At 38.2% G+C, this 22200-nt stretch overlaps 1 protein-coding gene across 8 annotated transcripts in view; it reads right to left on the bottom strand.

The window, feature by feature from the left end:
* The window catches only part of kirrel3b (kirre like nephrin family adhesion molecule 3b), a 181643-nt gene extending 159680 nt beyond the window's left edge, over nucleotides 1–21963 (bottom strand). For all 8 annotated transcript variants that reach the window (XM_077540829.1, XM_077540830.1, XM_077540834.1 and 5 more), the window contains exons 1-2: nucleotides 21652–21963; nucleotides 21471–21536 (exon numbers count right to left, since the gene is read on the bottom strand). In XM_077540829.1, coding sequence (XP_077396955.1) covers nucleotides 21471–21513 — 43 coding nt within the window. In that variant the 5' untranslated portion in view covers nucleotides 21514–21536; nucleotides 21652–21963. The remainder of the gene's footprint in view (nucleotides 1–21470; nucleotides 21537–21651) is intronic.
* Between the last annotated feature and the right edge of the window lie 237 nt (nucleotides 21964–22200).

Genomic DNA, 22200 nt, shown 5'->3' with positions numbered 1-22200 from the left:
TGAATTTTGTTGCAGGTTTCAGAGCGTGCAAGGAGAAGTGGGGAAAAAAAGGCTTGGTAGGATTTATGAGTTTAAGCTGGATCTGTGTCTGGTTTAGCTGGTAATGTTTTCAAACACAGTGGTGATATATATTGTTTTATTGACCAGCTGACAATGAAAGTTTCAAACCCTCATTAAAAATGATTTGTATTTGTTCTGGTTAATTACTACGGGTAATTTCTTTTGAGGCTTTAGTATATGAAACATGATTTAATAATAATAATAATAATAATAATAATAATAATAATAATAATTATTATTATTATTATTATTATTATTATTATTATTATTATTATTATTATTATTTTTTTTTTTTTTTTTTTGAATGGGAATACTGACTCTTAAAAGGTGGAAAGCTCCATTGGGGATACCTACAGACACGAATCTGGAGTCTACCTATTGTTTTTCAATTAATTTTGGGACACTTTATGGGCACTTCCTGTTCAATTTGGGTTACTTCCTGTTGATTTTTGGTCACTTCCGGGTCACTTACCGTTCAGTTTGGGTCACTTCCTGTAGATGTTGGGGCACTCCGGGGTCACTCCCTGTTCAATTTGGAGCACTTCCTGTTGATTTATGAGGCACTTCTAGGTCACTTTCTGTTAAATATGGGGAACTTAACATAATAATAACCAATCATCATCACCTTCATTGCCCTTGAATAGTTATTGTATAATTTGGAATTGAATTTAAAAAAAAAAATCACTACTAGGATGCACATTTCTTATGGAAATGTTGTCTAATAGTAAATATTTACAACACTGCTATCATAAGAAAAACATCATTTGAATACAAAAAAAGACAGCTATAAGAAGTATCACAGAAAAACAACATTAACATTAATGCAAGATTATTTGACAGTCAAATTAGGCAAGCAGAGTTCAAGCAGGAAGCCAATTCACTGTCTCAAGTAAGGACTTTAGAGTTGCAACCCATATTCTCAAGAGGTATGTAGCCTTTATGTGTGAGCCGCTGATTAGCGCAATAAACCACTTGTCTTGTTGTGACTTGACCTTTACCTCCCGTGTCCACCAAACAGCGACTTCCCTGTACTTAAGGACCAACTCATTTGCCAGCTCCCGCAGACTAATTGGACATATAATTAATTCCCTTACCTTGAGCTAATTGGAAAGATTCGTAATTACACTTCTAAATGTTAAATTCTCAAGGCATGGTTGTAAGACAAGTGCACTCTGATTAATTTTGAGCTATCCAAGCTATTGCCAATTACATCAAGGCGGTGTCCAATTAAAGTTTTAGTTAGTTGGCGCAGCAGGAAACAAACAAACAAGCAAACAAAAAAAAAAAAGTATGGAAATGCAAACAGACTAAAACCAGTGTGTACTTTTTTTTCCCTTCTCCATGGAACTATATTATTCACTGAAACATTCAATATATTTAACAATACAAATAGCAATAGTTATTATTATTATTATTATTGTTATTATTGTTATTATTATTATTATTATTATTATTATTATTATTATTATTATTATTATTATTATTATTATATTAATACATTTGCTTTGTGTATATATATTTTTATACAGTGATTTAATGTGTTACATCTGAAAACTGTCCGCCTGCCTGTCTGGGTTGCCTTGTTTGAGGTTTGCACTCTTGAGTGCTGTCTGGTTCTGTTTACTTTTTCATAAGGCATTACTTTCACATGAGTGGTGTGATGTGAATTTGGAGAAATATCACACTGGGAAAAATGAGGCTCCCGCTGTGGTAGAACAATTTCTGTGACTATTTATTTAGATTGCTTTGGGGGATATGTTACTTTACAATCACTTGTGTTGTATTATATATATATATATATATATATATATATATATATATATATATATATATATATATATATATATATATATATATATATATATATATATATATATATATATGTTTATAAAGTACTACTTCCACATGTCTGCATTTGTATGATGTGGTGAGAGTGCAACGTGTATCACAAGTGGCAGAGGGCTTCAGCTTGTGCCACTGGCTCGAACCTTGACCCGGCAACAGCACTCGGGTCGGTCCCAGTCACAGAGGATTGCTCTTTCTGCCTGTCTTAATGATCCAGCTCAGGCAAGTCGATGGCCCTAAGAAAACTCTCAACAGTGAACACACACTGACACTACCCAATATTTGACACTCGCATTTCAAACTATCACTGAGTGGAATGAAAGTTTGGCAAGTGAACCACTAGACTATCAGTGGAATTAAACATTACTGTGAAATTAATCATTACTGTGTGAATGCTGCAGACATTCACACCATTAACGTTATTGCTCTATTAAGGCATTCACACATATCTTATTCGTATTCCTCATTATTATTTCACATAGTTTTTTTTGTTGTTGTTTTTTTACATGCAACTACTCCCACATAATTCATAATTATAACATAATCTGATTCACACATTACAATTTCACTACACTTGAATAATTGGTGCCGTCTAGGACATTATTTTTCTCATTCCAATTTAGAGTTACAATTACACATTTTGCAAAAAAAATTCCCCATTCATTTCCAATGGCACATTCAACATAACAGTCATGTGTTCCATCCGTGGTGTACTGTTGAAGAGTTTCAACATTTAGCTCAGATAATAAAGTGGCTGTGGCTTAGATGAGAATAACACATTTTTTCACCAACGTATTGCACATTTTTCATAGATATAGTTCAATGTCATTCTATATCATTCCATATCATTCAATGTTTATATATGAATAGATGTGCTTCTTTAATGCTTGGTTGGTAATGTTGACTGATGTCAACAAATAAAAGGCCACAGAAACTGCTTGTGTATGATGAGGAAGATAAACAAGTGTACTTGGAACCCTCTTGAGACAACCAGCACATGTCTTATTGTCATCAACATAGACGTGCCCCTGATGAAAGGCCTCCGCTGTTTGCTCTCATGTACGGGCTGCGCAACATCCTGCAATGCACCCTTGTTGTGATATGAAGAAACCTGTTTGTTTTTATCGCTTTTGAAAGCAACATATCTGACAAAAAAAAAGTCATATTGCCACCAAAGGGAGTATCCTTTTTTTGTGAAAAGATGGTCTACTTTGAACCTATTAAATGGGATATTGTGTTCTGTCATGGTAATTACTCACAAGGCTAAGCACAGCTTTAAATTTGTATTAAAGGATGTGTGGAGGGAGCACATTTTTACTTGCCGCTACTCTGTGCATGATTGCCGAGAATTGAGCTTGTAGGCATTACGCAGCGCTGCACTGAACTCAGTCTCCTGCTTAATGACTCTTAATTCGGTGAGCCCCTTTCCCTCCGTTCGATTGCTGAGCAATTATCATCTAATGCTGGAGGTGGTATAGATGGTGCATGGGCGTAGCGGTGGGACAATAGAGCTTGTGCGGGTGATGCTAATTTCAATATGGAGGTGGACAGTTATGGGAGGACAATACATTCTTCCCTATCAACCCCGTAACCAGTTTTTACTGCAGCCATTACTAGGCCAACTCTCCGTCTTTTGTCTCATTTGCACTTTGTCATGTGGGTATTGTCCTCCGTGTACTTAATGATCTTGCCCTGCTGCTATCACCATCAAGTCTTTTTTTTTTTCCCCCCCAAGTGTCAAAAAGTAAACTAGGGCATGCAGCCAAGTCTCAACGAGCAAAAGTTCTATGTCACTTCTTTTTCTGGTGGTGTGATTGTCTGAAGCATTGAAAAATTCTTGACTTGCCAACACCCTGCAGCAACACTAGGCTTGTGATGGGGCCTGTTCTTTGTCCATACATTCATTAGGCAGATTCTAAAATACAACAGGACATTTAAAGTCCATTCCAATTTTCGACACTTGTCAAATGGCTATCTAATAGATTTAGCAATGTTTGTTCCCATGAGAAATAATGGAAATAAAAAATAATCCATTCCTGATCCAAACTGTGACCACTATAAAATATTTATTAAGTGCTGGCATTTTAACATTGTTTTATAAGATATTAATGTAAAAAAAATATATGTATATATGCGGAATGGATAATGAGAATAAAATATTGTTTGAAAAACAAACCTTGTGAACAAAGTAAAATGAACACAGAAGTGAGAGGGAGGCTTACGCTGTGCTTTTCACACTCCGTCATATAGCCGAATGGAAGCGTGAACATGTTAATTCAATGTTAGGATGTTGAAACAATAAAACATAGACTGTTTTCTTTCACATTCTCAGTTATCCCACAAGTGTAAAAATTTAACAACTGCAAAATGCACATGAGGAAACACTACAATCAATGTGAGCCCACTTAAAAAAAAAAAAAAAAACTAACTTCTGATGTTCACGTACATTCTTCTCATTTCATCTTCTCTTCTCGTGTTCTTGTTTACACAATCGTTGTTCTGGCTACTAGTATGAAAAAAAACAAAAAAATAAACAAAAAGAAAACCATACAGAGTTAATCCTTTGATTTTCTCTGAACTGAGCTCTCATCAGGAGGCAGTGGCATGGCTCAGGTGGTAGAGTGCTTGTCTCAAGTTGCAAGATACTGAACCCCGAGTTGCTCCTGGTGCTACGTCATCAGTAGGTAAAATGAGGAGCGAGTGTTAAAGCACTTTGAGTCCCTAAGATAGAAAATGCTATATAAAAGAAAGCCCATTTAACATTTCATGAAGTAGGCTATGCTAAGGTCTTACAAGTTTTGCTGCCAACTTGTATGCTATTGATCCATCTTTTGGAGTATGTTTTAAAAACCCAATAAGACCCCTGGGTTACCTATTTTTCCAGCCCGAATATTTGTGCAAGCTCTATTTGCAAAGAATATTGGTCTCAGGAAGTACTATTTGCGTCATGATATTGTCAATGTCTCGTCGGGGTATTCTAATGGCCACATAGACTATAGGTGGGTAACTGTTCACTCACGCATTTAAACGGGTTATCCCAAATGTTTCAGAAACCAGAAGTTTGACCTTAACCCGAATATTGACAGCATGTAAATGCATTGTTGCAAAGCAGCCACACAAAGCCATATAAAAACATGCAAGCATGCAATACATGCAGTTATTTTTGGGGTTGCTCAATGTACTGACGTCTTTGGGATCTGTACAAAATTGTGCTTAAATTTGGGTAAAAAGTAAAATGCACATGTATGACAGACAAAGTCTGCACTCCCCACCGTGCTGCTCTTACCCTTCACATACATCACTGCCATCAGTCATATATTTGCTTCACTGTCAAACAGGCATATGTTAGAGTTGTTCTGTCATGTTTGATTATGTGAACTTTAAGATGCCCCTGACCTGCTTTATGTCGCCCGAGGGTGAAGGAACCGTGGGTGGGATGATGGGAGGCATGCTGGTGAGCATGGTCCCAGCGTGTGTCTCTGGGGTCAGGTATAAGTGCATGCACATGCGACATGCAGCCATGTTAGTACTTATACGTTGCTATATTTTTGAGTGTTTCATAGCTGTCATAGCATGCCCTAGCATGCTCCGGTTCAGTTTTCCGAACTCTCACTCCAACCCTGTGACTTAATCAGTCTGACAGACTCTGGATGCCTGGGGAATGACTCTCTCCACAGTCCCCTTTCTCCTCAAGTTTGCGCTCGCCGTGACAAACTCATTCTGGCACCTTTCGAAATCTAGTGCTCTCCGTTGGAGGCACCAAGATGGCGTGTGCAAATATGCCAAGCACTAAGCATGCACACAGGTACATCCAGAAGCGCACTATCACAAAGATAAATATACAGAGAATTTTGGCTAAAAACTAGGACAAGCAACATGCCTAAGGGAGCATCATATTATGGCTCACACTCCACTCCCCTAGATACCCGCCTTGTTCCACTTTAAGTGTTTACTCAAACAGCTTCCACAGCACAAAGGATGAGGCAATTTTCCTCATTGGCATATTGCTGCTGACAGACTGCATTCTTGTGAAATCTGACCAAGCTGGTTCATTATAAAAACCAAAGTGTTTCTCTGTCTGGCCCGATACATTCTACCTAAATAAGCAGACAAGAGAAAAGATAAAGCTGTGGTTAAGGACCTCCCCACTGAGCAGTGATGCCTCTCTATTTAATTTAGCAACACAACCGCACCCCTGTGGCATCTTCAACCACTGCTTAATCTGTGAATTTAAGGGGGAAAAATGCCGGGAAAAGACAAATGGCTCCACATAAGGCAAGAGTTGACATCTTGACTAACATAAAAACACTCCACGCTTGTAAATTGCCAAAACACAAAGTGCCCAAATTGCCAACAGTACCAAAGCAAACATTACCATAATATCAAGTGAACCTGAATAATCAAGCTAATTTAGCTCTTTTAATTTAGAGAATGTAAAGAGAAAGTATTATAGTTCGAGTTGGAACAAAAACACTAAAAAACGCCATGCGAGAAATTGCGGCACATCACAAAAGGAAGACTTAAAAAAAAAAAAAAAATGAGTAAAAAGCATCTGTACATGTGACCTATTTACTCCATTGGCTGCTAAACAATGAAACCATTTTAGGACTACTTCAATTAGCTTTATCTGCATTCCCAAATGGACTTGCATTCTCAATTGTGGCCATCCCCTGAGCCAATGTTTTCCACTTTGGCAAGCTATGGCCTTTCATTATTCCCAATTAAGGGTAACAACTTTTATTGTGCACCTGGCAACTCATTCTCCCAAGGGAGAGTTAACTGATTGGATTTTTTTTTTGTTTTTTTTTGTTTAGTTTTTGCTTGTGATTTTAGTGTGGCATTTTCCCAAGCAACAATTTTTTTAAATTATTAGAAAGATCTCACTTTAGATGGACAGACATCCTGATTTTTCCTGACATATGTTCCATTTCACCTCCTTCTGCATCTCGTTGTTGTCTTCCACTTGAAGCATTTTAATAAGAAAAGGTTTTCAGGCTATCTCTGACCTGGCTGGCTTGATGGATCAAGGGTCCTACAGAGCAGAACAGTCCACATTCCTTTCCCCCCCCCCTTCTTCTGTAAAGCATAACAAGGGTGGGGTGGGGGGGGGGGATGAAAGTAGGAGAAGTATTCTTGTTGAGGACAGTATATTTTCAATCTTTGTATTTATTTATTTTTGTTATGTGAGAGAGACACTCGAACAGGCTCCCCTTGGAAAATTTGAAAATTGCTTTTTTTATAATATTTTTTTTAAATTTTATTTCTTGGTAATTAATTCTTACTTTAGTTCCATTAGGCTTTGTTTGTTCCAAAGCAATCTGTTGCTGTAATTTATTAGAGCCGTCAGTATAAACGATGTGATATGCCGACACGGCCCTCGCAAATAATGCCGCCCCACTTGATTCCCTCTCTCATTTTATGCAAAGCTGCCCTAGTTTTTCACACAGGAGAAGAAGGAGATATTACAATTAAGGTGGTGACATGGACCAAATGTCCTGTCTGCGAGACAATGCCCCTCACTTCCAGGGAGCTTGTGGTCGAATTTTGTTTTGTCTCATCTCAGGTGGGAATGCCACTATGCTCCTGTGAGGGCATTAATTACAACAAATGGTAATCCTGGAAGACATTTTTTTTCTTATAAATCTCACTTATTTTTGTTCTTTTTTTCCTTTAATCATCCAATGCTTCATGACAGAATAAATATTCTGCCATGTTAAATTTAGATTGCTAATATAACAAACAATCTCATAAATAGGTTTTTATACAGATAATGTAATATTTTGACTTTCTTAATATTATAGGTAAAAAAAATAGATCTATGTAAACTGGCAACCCTTAACTGTAATACAAAGTAGCAACACTTGAACTGAGTTTCTTTATAAATGTTAGTTTGGCTGAATAAAATGATGACAAACAAACAAACAAAAAAAAAAATTAAAAAGTTCTTCATTAAATAGTCGCTGAATTGAGATCTCAAGGTATGCGGCAAACGATGTTACATATATAACTGAAGATGCACTTGAAGTACTTTTTGATGTCTTTCTTCTTATATTTGATGTGTTTGACAAATACCAGGCAATCAACCCTGCATAAAGTGCATGTCATTTTCCTCACAGGATGGTCTGTGAGGATCACAGCCGCCCAGACCCCCACAATCTCTGCTTGAACAAAAGTCCTGTACTGTGTACTGAATTTGTCTCTCATTAAGTCCTGTATTCCTTTTGTACAACACAGCTGTCGATTTTCGAAATGAAAGGTGCTTGTTTGGCAGCCTTCAAAGAGCCACACAACTCTGAAAGTCACTTGGATTTCGGAGCTATTCATTCGCCTTTTTAGATCCTGTATGTGATCAAAAGGAACAGAGCAGGAGGAGGAAGAAGAGATATTTGCTTTGTTATAAGCAGCAATGCCAACTCATCATATAGACGTCATTTTTAAGTTAAAGCTTGGCGGAAAATGAAGATAATATACATCATCAGCATTTACCTTGGCAAAGCACAAGGACAAGATGTATTGTTTCCAGCTAGTGGGAGCGGTGAACAAGAACGGCTAGCAGGTGAAGCTAGCAAAAGCTAGCGACAGCAAAGCAGAGGGAGGCCGAATCATGGGACACAGCGACGACACGGGGTCCAACACTAGCTGCAAGCAACACCAGAGGCCAACTACATCCGTGTTGTTGTTCTCCCTTAAGTCGCAGTGAAACACGTCAGCGTCCTGTATGGCATCAAACAAATCTATGTAATATAATTACGGTAGCTATTACTAGACTTACGATTATATTTTTAAAAAATGTGCATTGATGTGATAGAACATATGTGTTTTTTGCATAGTATTGAAATTTATAGTGAGTTTTAAATATAAATTAAATGTTAGTTCAATATTAGGTGACGGTCAAAAAATACACACTGTGTCTTTAAGATTGTATGGGTATGGTGCACCGTGAGTTAACTGAGTTAAAAGTGACGGCAGCAACTATTATTAATAGTTTGGTGAGCTCTATTGCTATATGGAAAACGGTTCAAACTATCCATCAAAATCTTAACCTAAGGAAAAACTACACTATTTCACTGATAAAGCGGGTGAGGATTTAAAGTCATCTCCAAGCCATCATCTTTCCATTCAATGCAGAGGAGACTCATTGGGTGTGTGGGGATTCAACTTAAATGTATGGGTTACTGCAATTTGAAATGAGGCCGCACGAGGAGTTTGTACAGCTGGGTCTCGGAAAATTGCATTTTTTAATGAAAGTTGTGTTAATAATTCACGCTCATAACCAGGGGAAGGTTTAGGGACCGTGCACTGCAGGTGATGAGGGGACTGATGACACCTCTGAACATTTCACTATGTGCTAACACCATCATCGTTGGATGCCCTTCTACATTTTTGATGACCCACTGTGCTGCTGTCACACAGAGAGAGGCTTTTCTTCACCATTATCACAGTAAAATAGAATAATGCTTTTATTTTCCTCTTATACTCTGACTTGAACAAATAGTATTAAAAAAAAAAAAAACAGAGCTAGAGCTTGTTGGAGACAAGCACACAATGTTAAGTAATTAAATTAGCATATAACGGAAAGGAAGAATAATCACATTTGAAGTTGTTTGCACGTAAGGTATGCACCAGTACTCGATTTAGACAACAAATGTGCCGGTATTTGGATTAGGATTAGGGCTGCGAGTGACAGATATGTATTAAATTGTGATTACGATTTTCTTTCTTTTTCCAAGCAGCAGATATTTTTGTTTACCTTGGAAGGCAGTCCCATCCGTTACTGAATTCATAACAAAAGCTAGCAGCTCTGCAATGACTCTCACTTAAATAGTCATTTCAGTTTAACTGCACATGGTGAAAATTGTTTTGTATTTCCAATTCTGAATGTATGAAATAGTGACGCATATTTTCAAAATGTGTAACTATCAGCCTTCTTATTTGCAATTGGGCAACACTGTGACTTAGGCTACAGATCATATTCCAATGACAGTTACCATAAAATCCCTGAATAACAAACACCCGTTTATAATAAATTCTGTGAAAACCAAGTTCGCTGTACTTTGTATATTATAGTTCGCCCCAATTTACTACTATACTTTAATATCAGAGTGAAACATATGAATGAATAATGATTCAAAACATACCATACAAATGTAAACCATTTTAAATCCAGGTTAAAAAACAAAACAAAACAAAAAACAAAAACTGTGCTCTTTTCTCATACCTGCTTAAAGTTGTTCAAAGTATTTAAAATCATATTTCCAAAAATCTTGTTCTGCTCTCTAATTTTAGTCAGCTATTTCTTTACTTTGTTTTTAAATAGTTAGCAACTGCTTTTAGTTGTGCACTTTTGATCACAGTATGTGAAATATATTGTTAAATATATTAATAAATACATAAATACATGTATGTATGTATAAATACATTGTTTATGAAATGCACGAGTGATACTTTTTTTTTAATATTATTATTATTTTTATTTATTATTTTTATTTATTTATTTATTTATTTTTTTTTTTATTTTTTTTTTTTATTACAACCCATTGATACTACCTAGGTACTCATTAATGTAAGGTGGTAAAAAGTGATTGTTTTTTCATGATAATGTGAAAAATGTTTATTTTAGAGTTTTCTTTGTGGGCTTTTGTAGGTTTTATTAAGATATTACGTCAAAACAAAGTACATTAAACACAGCACATTTTATGAAGCGTGTCAGCATTATAGTTACAACAGTCAGACTCGAACGTCAAAGTATAGAATTATGGAACATTAACATGAAGCATAGTTTTATCAAGGTCACACGTGCCACACACACCAAAGTGGTAATGTGGCTCGACATGATTGAGGCCAATGACATACATATGCAACTATTTCATATTGGCATAAACATCTTTAGATTTGAGTTCAAATGCAAATGATGAACCGTGCGTCTGAAAATGACGACTAAGTATAACTCTTCAGCCAATTCCCCCAGATCGCATCCTATCGTGATATCGTGAGTGATAGAATGGGACCCATACGGCATTGACCCTGACAAAGGCGGCTTTCCAAACTAAGTACAGAAGCAATGACGGCCTTGGAGTGTAACCACGGTGCCAGAGACAGTCCATTTTATCGCAACTATATACCGTCCTGGCCCCACTTCCTGCTCTTGAAAGCAGATGAGCTGACCATCGCAGACCTGACACCTCCCCCCAGCTTGCCTAACGTCACGTCACTAACAGGACACTGGCCACTCATCAGTCATTAAGGAGCCTTTCTCGAGCAACATTATCACTTCAATAAACTGCACATGGCTTTTAGGGCTCCCTCTCTTGCCACTCTAATCCAATCTCTGATGTGGAGTCTGTTCATCATTGTTCACCACAGGCCTTCATGTCCCCCCGCTCTTCGTTGTACAGGAAGTAATGGATGGCTTTGCCCATGGCTCACCCCAAGGGTCTCTGGCTGCTCTTCAACTGTTTGTCTTGAGGTTTGTCTTCAGATGGGTCTGCACTGTGGCATTTTGATTTGATTAAGTCAGGTTGAAAAGGTTAGAGACAGAGGGAAGCACAAGGGTTTGCTCTTCCCATTATTTTTGAACCAGTCCACTGCCATTTAGCATTGGAGGGTGGCCAAAGGAGAGCAGAAGACTTGAATGACCTCTGTGTTCCTTTGTGGTTGGCATTAATGTTCCCTGGGCTGCGAGCACGACCATCCCTTCGACAGTATGAACAATGAAGCACTCTGCCAATGTAATTGAAAAGACAGCAAACTGTTAAAACACCTCAAAGTGCATTAGCATTTTTTCATTCGTATGAGCCTTTAATACAAATTGTACTTGATGAAATAAAATATAAATCTGAGAGTGTGACAAGAGCTCTCCAAATTCCAAATCTGTGGACTGAATATTGAAGTGTCCTCTAACACTCATACTCACACTTTTTTTTTTGTTTCCCTTTTATTATAATGCCAGGTTAAACTTCAACAGCCCTGCCATTGACAAAGAGATTAAAACAGTAGTTGTTGAGGAACCTAGACATATGACACAATAGAGATCGTGTTAAGAACTACATCTAGTGATTTTCTTTAGAACCGTTTACTACCATCTGGGCACAAACCCTTGTTGAGATAGGAAAATGTCTGCCTTTTAAAGCCTATTCCATTTACTTTTGTTGTGTGTGTAATTAATCCATTTTAATTTGATCGGCATTTTCCATTTAAATTAATGTTTTTTGTGCTTTATTTTAATTAGTTTTTTTCCTGAAATTTTAATTGATTATATTACCGAGCCTTTTTATTATTTTCATTGATTGGTATGTTTTGTGCTGTGTCCAGTTCAGGTTTATCCCATTAAATAGGGTTCATCACTATGCGAGGCTATGTACCCTTATGTTGCAAATTGCTCAAGTGCAACTGTGGATAAAGTTGACTCAATTCTGCCAACGGCAGTGATGTACTTTGTTCGTGGGGGAAGGGTGGCATTCAGTTGCTGGCAGTGGCTGGCTGCATCTAAACAGTGCAGTACCCACTAATGAATGGGCCTTTCTTCCCGATTGCTTAATTGTCTTCGTGGGACAAGCAGGTGGCTCAGAGCCTCTTTTGCCAACTGGGAAGTAAAAAAAACAACATGCGCATCGACACGCGGTATGGGAATGTTGGGGGAGGGTACATGTTTTATTCTCAAAGCTGCTCAACCCCCTTTCAGATGTCAAAAGTTTTGGCTGAGACCAAGTTTGGGCCTGTTCTCACAAGTTAAAAGGATAACAGATGAAAGGAAGACACTTTAATTAGAAGCAAGACTCATAATATACTTCATACAATTCACATTTTTCTGTTGTGTTTCATGCTTGCAAATGTTCAGAAGTACGCTATATAGATGGGGATTTTGTTGAGTCAAGAAAAATATGTATTTCTGTTGCACCGCCTTGATCCTAAATCCGTCTGAAAAGTATGTGAAGTGAATTCAGAGATGAGTTTTTAAAACCATTCAACATGTTTAAAAATTGCTGAAAACATGCAATTGTGGAGATATGTTAGCGATAGCAGTTATCTGTCCCATGTGGGACATGTAGTTAGCTAACTAGCAATGACTACACCCCTGAAATGCAATTAATATCATGGAGAGGAGACAGAAGAGTGAAGAAAAAAAAATCCAACGTAACATGGTTTCTGTACACCCGCAGCACAAATTTGAAGCATCATTTTATATACCGTATTGTCCGCATTATAAGGCGCACCACATTATAAGGCGCACCTTCAATGAATGACATATTTTAAAACTTTTCCATATATAAGGCGCTACAGTAGAGGCTGAGGTTACGTTATGCATCCATTAGATGGTGCTGCGCTAAAGGGAATGTCAACTAAACAGTCAGATAGGTCAGTCAAACTTTATTAATAGATTACAAACCAGCTTTCTGACAACTCCATTCACTCCCAAAATGAATAAACAGCTGTTTGAATATTTTCTATGAGGTAAAATATTAGTATTAGCTAGTGATCCAAGATGGCGGGATTATCTGTGCATGCGAGTCACCGATCGTGCAGGGTCACCGATAGCGTCTTGACAGCGAGACCTGTTGCGGCTCAATATTGATCCATATATAAGGCGCACTGGATTATAAGGCGCATGGTCAGCTTTCGAAAAAATTGAAGGCTTTTAGGTGCGCTTTATAGTGCGGAAAATTCGGTACTTGACAAAAAATTTTAATGATCCAGATTTAGCAGGGTTGTTAACAAGACTCTTCTCTGTGGTGTGTCAAAGCTACAAGAAACAGTTGATTTTTGTTGGTGTTTTGTTGTAGCCTACATTTTATCCCCAAAATTACAGTACTTGAGTAAATGTAAGAGAGTAAAAGTATGGTGTTCCTACCCACCTCCGGTCTCTCTACAGCCATTGTCATTCTGAAATGATGCATTGCAGTTGGAATATCCGACACATGCATGCTCTTGTACAGGTGACAAGCTCCTTCCTTCCTTTTCTGCGTGTTCAAATTAAAGGGCTGATTTGCATTTATATTGCCATTCATAGCTTGCAGCTGTAATGGTCCTGGTAAAGTTGTAGACAGACATCAAACACACACACATGCAAGATCAGCGCAGAACCTCAACACATACAGACACACGCTATGTATTTACAGTATGCACTGTACAGTATTTGCACACATACAGTGACAGTGCAGTTTTTCCATTCGGCTGCCGTTGTGTGTTCGTTTGATGGGAATATTTTAGGAGAGATAGTAGCATAGACAAAGGAAATGAGGAGTGTGGGACTTCATCCAGGTTGAATATTGAGCTATCTTGAAGACCTACCTCCAAACTCTGGGAAGTCATTATCAGATCAGCAACCCAATTTCTCAAGTGCCTCCTGCACTCAAGCACCACATGTATCTTCTTGGCTGCCCCCCAACACACGCCTTTATAGATATGCCAATACATTGGCTTGTTTATTCTCAAAAGTCTCAAGATATATTACACACAACAGTTAAAAATTTACTCCATTGTTACTAAAATGAGGAATGTAAGCCTATGCGTCTGGAAAGTGAATTGCAAATGTCTTATTTGGTAAAGCTCTGTATGGTTTCCAATCCAAGAGGAAGCTCTGCACAAAGCATAGAGCTTGTTGCTTTGTGTGTTTTACAACACGAATGTGCACGTTTGAAGGAAATTCACTTTGTAATGACATTTAAAAACAATATTATCTGTTTGTGGAGCTTCTGGTGGTAGGATTGCAAAGCTGACTCTAAGAATCCAAACGAAAGCCTTCATCATCATTGAAAAGCTGCCTTTGTTGCCCATAAGGCCACATAATATAAGTTGACGCAGTTGCAATTGAAAGTTTAAATACCTGAGAGGTATGTACTGTAAACCTATGAGCAGACTTTAAGGTGAGACAAACGCTTAATGCCCATAAAATCCAAAATACTGTGGCAGTTGTTTTGATATTTTCAGAGGTTGAAGTTGACGTGAGTAGAAGTGCGTGTGCGCGCGTATGTGTGTAAATTTCATAGCATTTCAAGCACAACTGTATTTACCGTACCGTCTCAGTAACATTCTTTTCGGGTGTTTGGTCTCAAAGTTAGACTTTTTACAAACAATACAAGGCAGCAGAGAAGCATTGTCAGGACTTGTCATGACCGCTTTGGAAGCAATAACCATAGTTTGTTGCTGCCTGTGCATTAAATTGCAATTTAAAAGTCATTAATCCTTATTTTAATCCGTCTCAAATAAAAATCCTGAATGAGGTCAATGCAGTATTCCATGTGCTTTCTTATACATTTGTCATCTTTAAAATATGGAAATAGCTAACTTTACGGCCCATCTTCCAAGCAAGTTTTATGTATATGACGAATAAACAGCTGGATGCCAGGCCTTCACAGGTGACCCGGTGATCACAACAGCATCTGGTTGAATTACTTAACACTGCCACCCAACAGACATGTAATCCGGGATAATGCCCTTTTGCTGAGTGCTCCAATCTGGATAAATTCATCCCGAAGGAATGAGATCCAGCCGCAGTGTCTCATGAAGAGAGGAGATGAGGGGCCAGAGGTTGATTGGTTGCTACTAAAGAGCTCTGTCGGGACTGGGAAGTGGGTCCTCACAATAGATAATATATAAATAAATAAAGACCAGAATAAACAGCTTGCTTTGTGGACTGGTTGACTGACTCCACGAGAGCCAGGCCATCACTTTTTTTTGTTTTTTTTTCTTCTACAAATAAGACTCCGATCTAATCACATCCTGGTCTGTCTGACCTGAATCCTGTCAGAATCCAAATGAGGCTTTGGTCAAAACCTGCAGTCCCTGGATACACTGTACTTAAAATTTTGCTTGAAAAAGCATTTTAATTTATGGTCATCAGCCTTTGCTTCTATTGATTTACTAATACAAATACTTGTTTGTTTTTGTTTACAGTACACAAGCTCCTCTGTCGCAGGGAATACTATTTTTCCTGGAAATAGCATCTCCTTTTAATGGTAAAGCCACTGCCAAATATTAGGAATTACAACTTCCAGCTGTCCACAGGCCGCCTCTTAGATTATTCGCTCATATGTTTACTTATTACCATAAATATCCAACAGGGCTCTAGGCTCAGGGGGATTACAGTGGGTTTAATCTATCATGGCACAAAAATGAGCAGGGGTGTTACAGCGGCTGAGGTGACTTAAACTGGCTGGCCTTGATGGGACATGCAGCCCAAACAAGAAAACAAACTACATGCCACTGGGATCCGGAATGAATTGATGACATCATCTGTCACTCGCAGGGCGTATGATCACAGCAGCACTCACGTACTGAGGCTGCTGGTGATATGGGTATGAAGACGAGGCCACTTATTCTTTTGCAGCATATTCATTGTTAAACTAAATAAAATCATTTTATTTAGGAAAAATGGAAACATTGTTGTTTTATTTTTTAAAACGAAATTCTTATATGCTTGAAACTTTTAATATCCTGGAAATGAGTACCACCTGATTCAAATGATAGTAACTCATGTTTTAATTTTAAAATATCGGCATTATACTGAGCATATTCAGTTTTAAAAGTGTCTGGAGCATGTCTGCCATGTTTTTGCTTGTGCTTGTTTATTGGAATGTGTCACCATAGGGGTTTGGTACATGCTTACTTAAGTCATGCAGGGACAGTAATTATCATGTTGTTCTCGTTTATGGAAGTAATAACTCAGCATATAATAAATCAACGTGGGCAGTTTATTTCCTTTTTAAAATAAATACAGGTACAGCATGACTACTACAAACTGTTCTGAACAATAATCTTACTTCTCTAAAATTCAAACCAAACATTGGAAAGATGTCAGTCAAAAGCGGATTTCAAGTTGTCAGACAGTCATTAATAGACAGCAGTGAATGAAGGAGGATGTGTGGTGGGGGGTCGGGGTACTAAGATGTGCTTTCCAGGACTGAGAGACAGCTTAGTGTGACTGGGTGCTGAAATAAAGAGTTCAGACACCAGATATATGCGGAGAGTGTGAGTTAATGAAGGCGACTGAGCAGAGGAAAGGGGCTTTTTTTTTTTCTTTTTTTTTTTAAGAAGATTGTGATTTGATTCCCGTGCAGCAGTAGGCTCCCAATGGGCAGACATTGACTCAAGCCTTATCCATAACCCTTCAGGAAGATTTCACTTCTTAACAAGGAAGCAATTGCAAGGGGGGAACAACAGCTTAGAATGTGCATATTAATCTTACAGGTCTTATGCAGTGAAAAAACAATTTAAACCGAGAGGGACTGTGGTTGTGGCATTGGGCAGTATTAAAAAAAATAAAATAAAAAAAAATAAAAATCTTTAAAAGCTTTTTTTTTTTTTTTACTAAAAATCTTAAAATAATAATTTAAAAAATTCTTCATTTTCAATTGCCCATGATTACATTTCAGTAAATTGATGTAATTGTTGCCCCTTTCCTTGAAAAAGAAATCAAATGGTGTTAATAGATGCAACTGATGTACATGCTCAAATTCAGAAAGTAAATGTCAACGCGTACACTGCCACGTGGTATCTATCTATCTATCTATCTATCTATCTATCTATCTATCTGCCTGTCTATCGATCTATCCTTATTTATTTATGTATTTATTTCTTTATTTATTTTCACTCTACCCCAGCTGACTTTGAGCAAAAAAGTGGACTATACTGGTAGCCAGTCAATCACAGGGCACATATAGAGGCAGACAACCGTTCACACTCAGATTCACACTGTCACTGAGTGCGAACTGAACCCATGCTGCCTGCAGGAAAGTCAGGCGAATGAATCAGTGACTCCCCGCTTCAAATCAATATAAAAAAACACTAAGTATGCCTACTTTTTTAACTATACTGTGCACACCCATAACTGATAACAACAGTTGGAATTTTGGTGTTAAAAGAAAATATAATGAAAGGAAAATATGACTCAAACGTTCAGTAACCAATTAATACAAAAATATATATACATATATTTTCAATTGTTTTATTTTTTTTTATAACACAAAACTTTTGCTATTAACAGTACAAGTACTTCCATGACAAATGCTGACATATTTCCCTGAAAAAGGCTCACATGCATGCTCACTTTAGATTTGTTGATTTATTTATTGAAGTAATTGTAATTAATATGCATTTATTGTGTTCAACGTGAATTCATGTTAATGTATTACCACTACAAACTGTTTATTGTACCTATGATACATTTGGGATGTGGAGAGATTGGGTAGCGGGGCCTCCGAATTAGATTTTGCCTTGGGCACCAATTAGGTCAGGGGTGGCCCTGGCCATCCTTTTTGGAACTGAATCATAATCCCATTGAATATAACCAATCGTTCCACTTGAAAATGAATATTATTCTTGAATTGTATCATACCCCATGTATACATATCAAATTGTCTTTTAGTGGAGAGATATCTGGTGTAAGGTGATTATAATTTTTAATTGTAATTAATTGTTTCTCTTCAATAGTTAACTCACGATTAATTGCAAATTTGATGTGTGTTCTAAACGTACAATAAAATCCATCCAAAAAAGTTGTCATACTCCTGTTAACATAAAAGTGAAAACAAATGTTTAACTAATAGAAACATGGCTACATTATGTGGTCATTGATTCAGTAATTCCATAATAATTCATAAAACTGAGTTAAATTAAAAAAATAATGTAAAAAATGAGTGTGATATTGATTTGTGTTGAGCTAATTTTTCTGCCACTAGATGGCATAATTGTATTTGTGCATTTTTCTTGTCACATTTAGACCAATCTAATCTTTAACATGAAGTAACTTGTGGAATTCTGCACATCTTTTAAATTGTAAAATACAACTTTCCCTTGTCTCCACAAATATATTATATTATAGGTTATTATTACATTCATTACTGTTAAATTTTGATGTGGACGTGTCTGATGTGTTACGACTGGAATTCCCCCAGTAGCTGCAGGCTTTCCAAGTAAGGGGCACGCACATAAATCACACACAAAAAAAAAAAAAAAAAAAAAAAAAAAAATCTATATATATATAGATATATATATAGATATATATATAGATATATATATATATATGCAGTACAATAAACCAAAAAGGTACCAAGTCTATGGATTTCATGTTTTTCCCATCTACCAGATCCATTGCAAGGCTGTTTTTGCCCTCCGCCTCCCTCTCCTGGTCTTCACATTTTTCACCCTGACAGAAGCTGAAGTTCTCCATCTCTCAAGAACAGAAAGCTAAGAGCGATGGAGTGAGCCAAAAGGGATACTGGAGAGGGAGTAAGAAATGTGTCGCTGCCATATGAGGAGCCAAATCAAGACACCAATACGAGTGTCACAAAATGCTTGGTGTAATGTATGGCTGCGATGGAAGGAGAAAGAAATGAGGGAGATGGACTAATGCTCTGGCAAAGTTTGGCCTAAGGTGAATGTGTTCCTGGAGACAGTCTCCTGGATTCCACGGACTTACTGTGTCATTTATCACTGGCAGGAGAGGTGACCGTGAAAAAGAAAAGGTGCCCTAGATGCAGTAACAACATAAACAGGATGGAGAGCGTCTCTAGATTTTCACTTGAAGGGAATACAGGAAAAAAAAATAAAAAATGATGTGCGCCTCTGTGAATAGAGTCAGTCTCCTTTTTCATTTTCACATTTTCATGCTCTCTTTGTCTCTCGCGTTCGTGCAGGACGTATCGTTGCCGCCACAAGTCCCCTCTGCCCCCATGTTCATAAAAACAAGATTGTTTTCTGAGAGGCTTTCTGCTGACACTGACTTGCCACGTAAACAGAGACGTAATTTGCACGACAACAGCCGGGCGCACTTTTTTTCTCTTTCCCTCCCCAGAGGCATGCATGGTGAAGGTATGTTGTTTATTTTCTATTTACTGTGTTATATTATGATAATAAGCATTTGTGCAACCCCATTTTAGTTGAAATGTTATGTTTAGTTGTTTCGGGAAGTAAAACCGATGGATGAGTGTGTGGATGAGAATGTGATGGCTGCATGTAATAAAGTGCAAAAACAAATCGTTTTGGTAGCAGACATTAGGAAACCGCTCTAGCTGTACATTGGAAAAGGGATTAAAGCAAAATGAAGATGCATTGTGCTGTTAACGGTAGGGATGGGACAAATATTGATATTGCAATATATTGTGCCGTATTAATAACCACCATCAAATATCCATATTGAGGCTGTCTGATTAAATTCTCCTCTCTGCGCTGTCAACACTGCAAAACGGCCGACAGAAACAAGTTTCATTGCTTTTCAACAAGAAACTTTTTTTTTTTTTAATACCATAAGTCTGCATTTGTGGTTATTTAATTGTTATTGTTTTAAAAACATGGCTCACTTACACAAACATATTTTGCAAACAACCCAATTCTTATACATTTTACCTTCTTCGGTTACAGAACGTATTGCAGGTGTGTTTTTTTTTCTTCCATTAAATTAGGGTTATTAATATGTTAGCACAACATTGCTGTGCTTTGATAAAACTGTCAATGTTAGTGAGTTACTGTGATTACCGCCCCAAGTGAGCGGATAGAAATTCCAGCAGATGTTTAAAAGAGATAAGGCTGAAGGCTGATTATGTATTTTGACATCACAATAAGCACAGATGGCACTGTAGGGGTGATGACATTTCAGCAAAACAAAAAAACAACCTTGGGAACATTAACATAACATCTAAAACATAACCGGCATCCAAGTCGTACAGCGTGCATCATGAGCTCAACCTCTCTGGAAGAAGGGAATTAGACTGTCAGTGTCTTGCCATTACAGTCTATCAGCATTTTGCCTCATACAAAACATGAAGTCAGCAGGAAAGTATAACCACAGCAAAGTGATGTGATGGATAAGTGGTGTTATTTCCCCTGTGCTATAAATCAGCGTGTCCTCTTGGCCAAGTTTGTTGTCCACTTGCTTGTCAACAGACTGCCCTATCTGCCTTATCGAAATTGTCTGACTTTCCCTGGCACACCTTTTTCACCGACTAAGACCCCTTTTAGTAATGTCGAGTGAAACAGGTGGCAGCAGTGTGATTAGTCCTGCAGACTGTAAACTGGCCAAGGCAGGGGCAAACTGGAGAGCCACCATCGTCAATCCTACCACAAAGTGAACTGTCCAAAAGCAATCCAAAAAGAGCCCGAGTAATCTGAATTCTGAAGGACTTTCCTTCTCTTTTCTTTCCGCCAGAATACCCGTTTGTTGGGCTCGATGGGAAAGGGCTGTCAATTCAAAGCAATGTGGCTCAAGAGTAAACGCTTGACTGGACCGGGGTTAGAGGGCTTTGTGCGTGTGCATGTGTGTGTGTGACAGGAATACCAAACTCACAAAGAGAGTATTTAACTTGTCGGCTTTTGAATGCAATGACAGAGTGACGGAGAAAAGCGCAGACAACTATTTGCACAAAAGACACAGGAGCCTGAAAAAAAAAATAAAATCTCCCCTGACTTGGACTTAAGCGAGCACATCTGAGCATATCACATCACACACGATGGCATGCACAATCAGACATGACAGCAAGGAAAGAACTCAAACCCAAACATGTGCCTCCCAGTAAGTCACCCAACCGTCACAATCACGCGCGATGAGACAAATAAACAACTTTAAATCCTACCGTGACCGAAGATCCACAGGAGCAGAAGGACCCGAAGGATCATGATTGAATGTGAGAGGGCAAAACCTATAAAAACAAAACGGAGGAGTGTAAAGTTGGCCGGCACAAGAAGACACAGTGCTCCTCTGTGCTGCCGGAGGGACGGATGCTTCCAGCCCCCCTTTTGAGAGTGTCCGTTTACCAGAGGAAAGCAGCTACAGAGTGTCTTCAGTCCTCTGCCGATCCTCCTCCTCCTTCTTCTTCTTCTGTCTTCTCCCTGTGTGTCAGTCTTCAGAGTTGCCGGTGGTGAGCTCAAGCTCACGAGCTCTTCTCCTGATGGGAGCTTCTTGTACTTTCACTGTCTTCTCTGGCTTACTCGCGCATCGTCTCGCTGGCCGTCCATACTCCAGCTCATCAGCACTCACTCGCCCGTTCTCTCTCCATCACACTCTCTCTCTCGCTCTCCCTTGCTCGACCACTCGTAACACAGTCATGGGGGTTGAAGACTCCTCCCTCTCTCGGCCCCTCTCCTCAGCGCGTCTGTGTGCGAGGTGCATGTCCTCACTCTGGCAACGGGAGCAGTCGTGGGAGAAACATTAGAGGGTGCAGCTCTAATTAGAATCAAAATAGGGCGGCTTGGCAGTTTTACACCCCTCCTCCCAGATAGACCCTTTTAGGATCTTTTTTTTTTTTTTTTTTTTTAGAATTCCATAGACGACACTTTGGTGTCCTGGACAATAGATAAAGATTA

The sequence above is a fragment of the Festucalex cinctus genome, chromosome 13, assembly GCF_051991245.1.
Source record: "Festucalex cinctus isolate MCC-2025b chromosome 13, RoL_Fcin_1.0, whole genome shotgun sequence".
Lineage (NCBI taxonomy): Eukaryota > Metazoa > Chordata > Actinopteri > Syngnathiformes > Syngnathidae > Festucalex > Festucalex cinctus.
The sequence above is the reverse complement of the archived record's forward strand: the minus strand, read 5'-3'. Positions and strand labels throughout refer to the sequence as shown.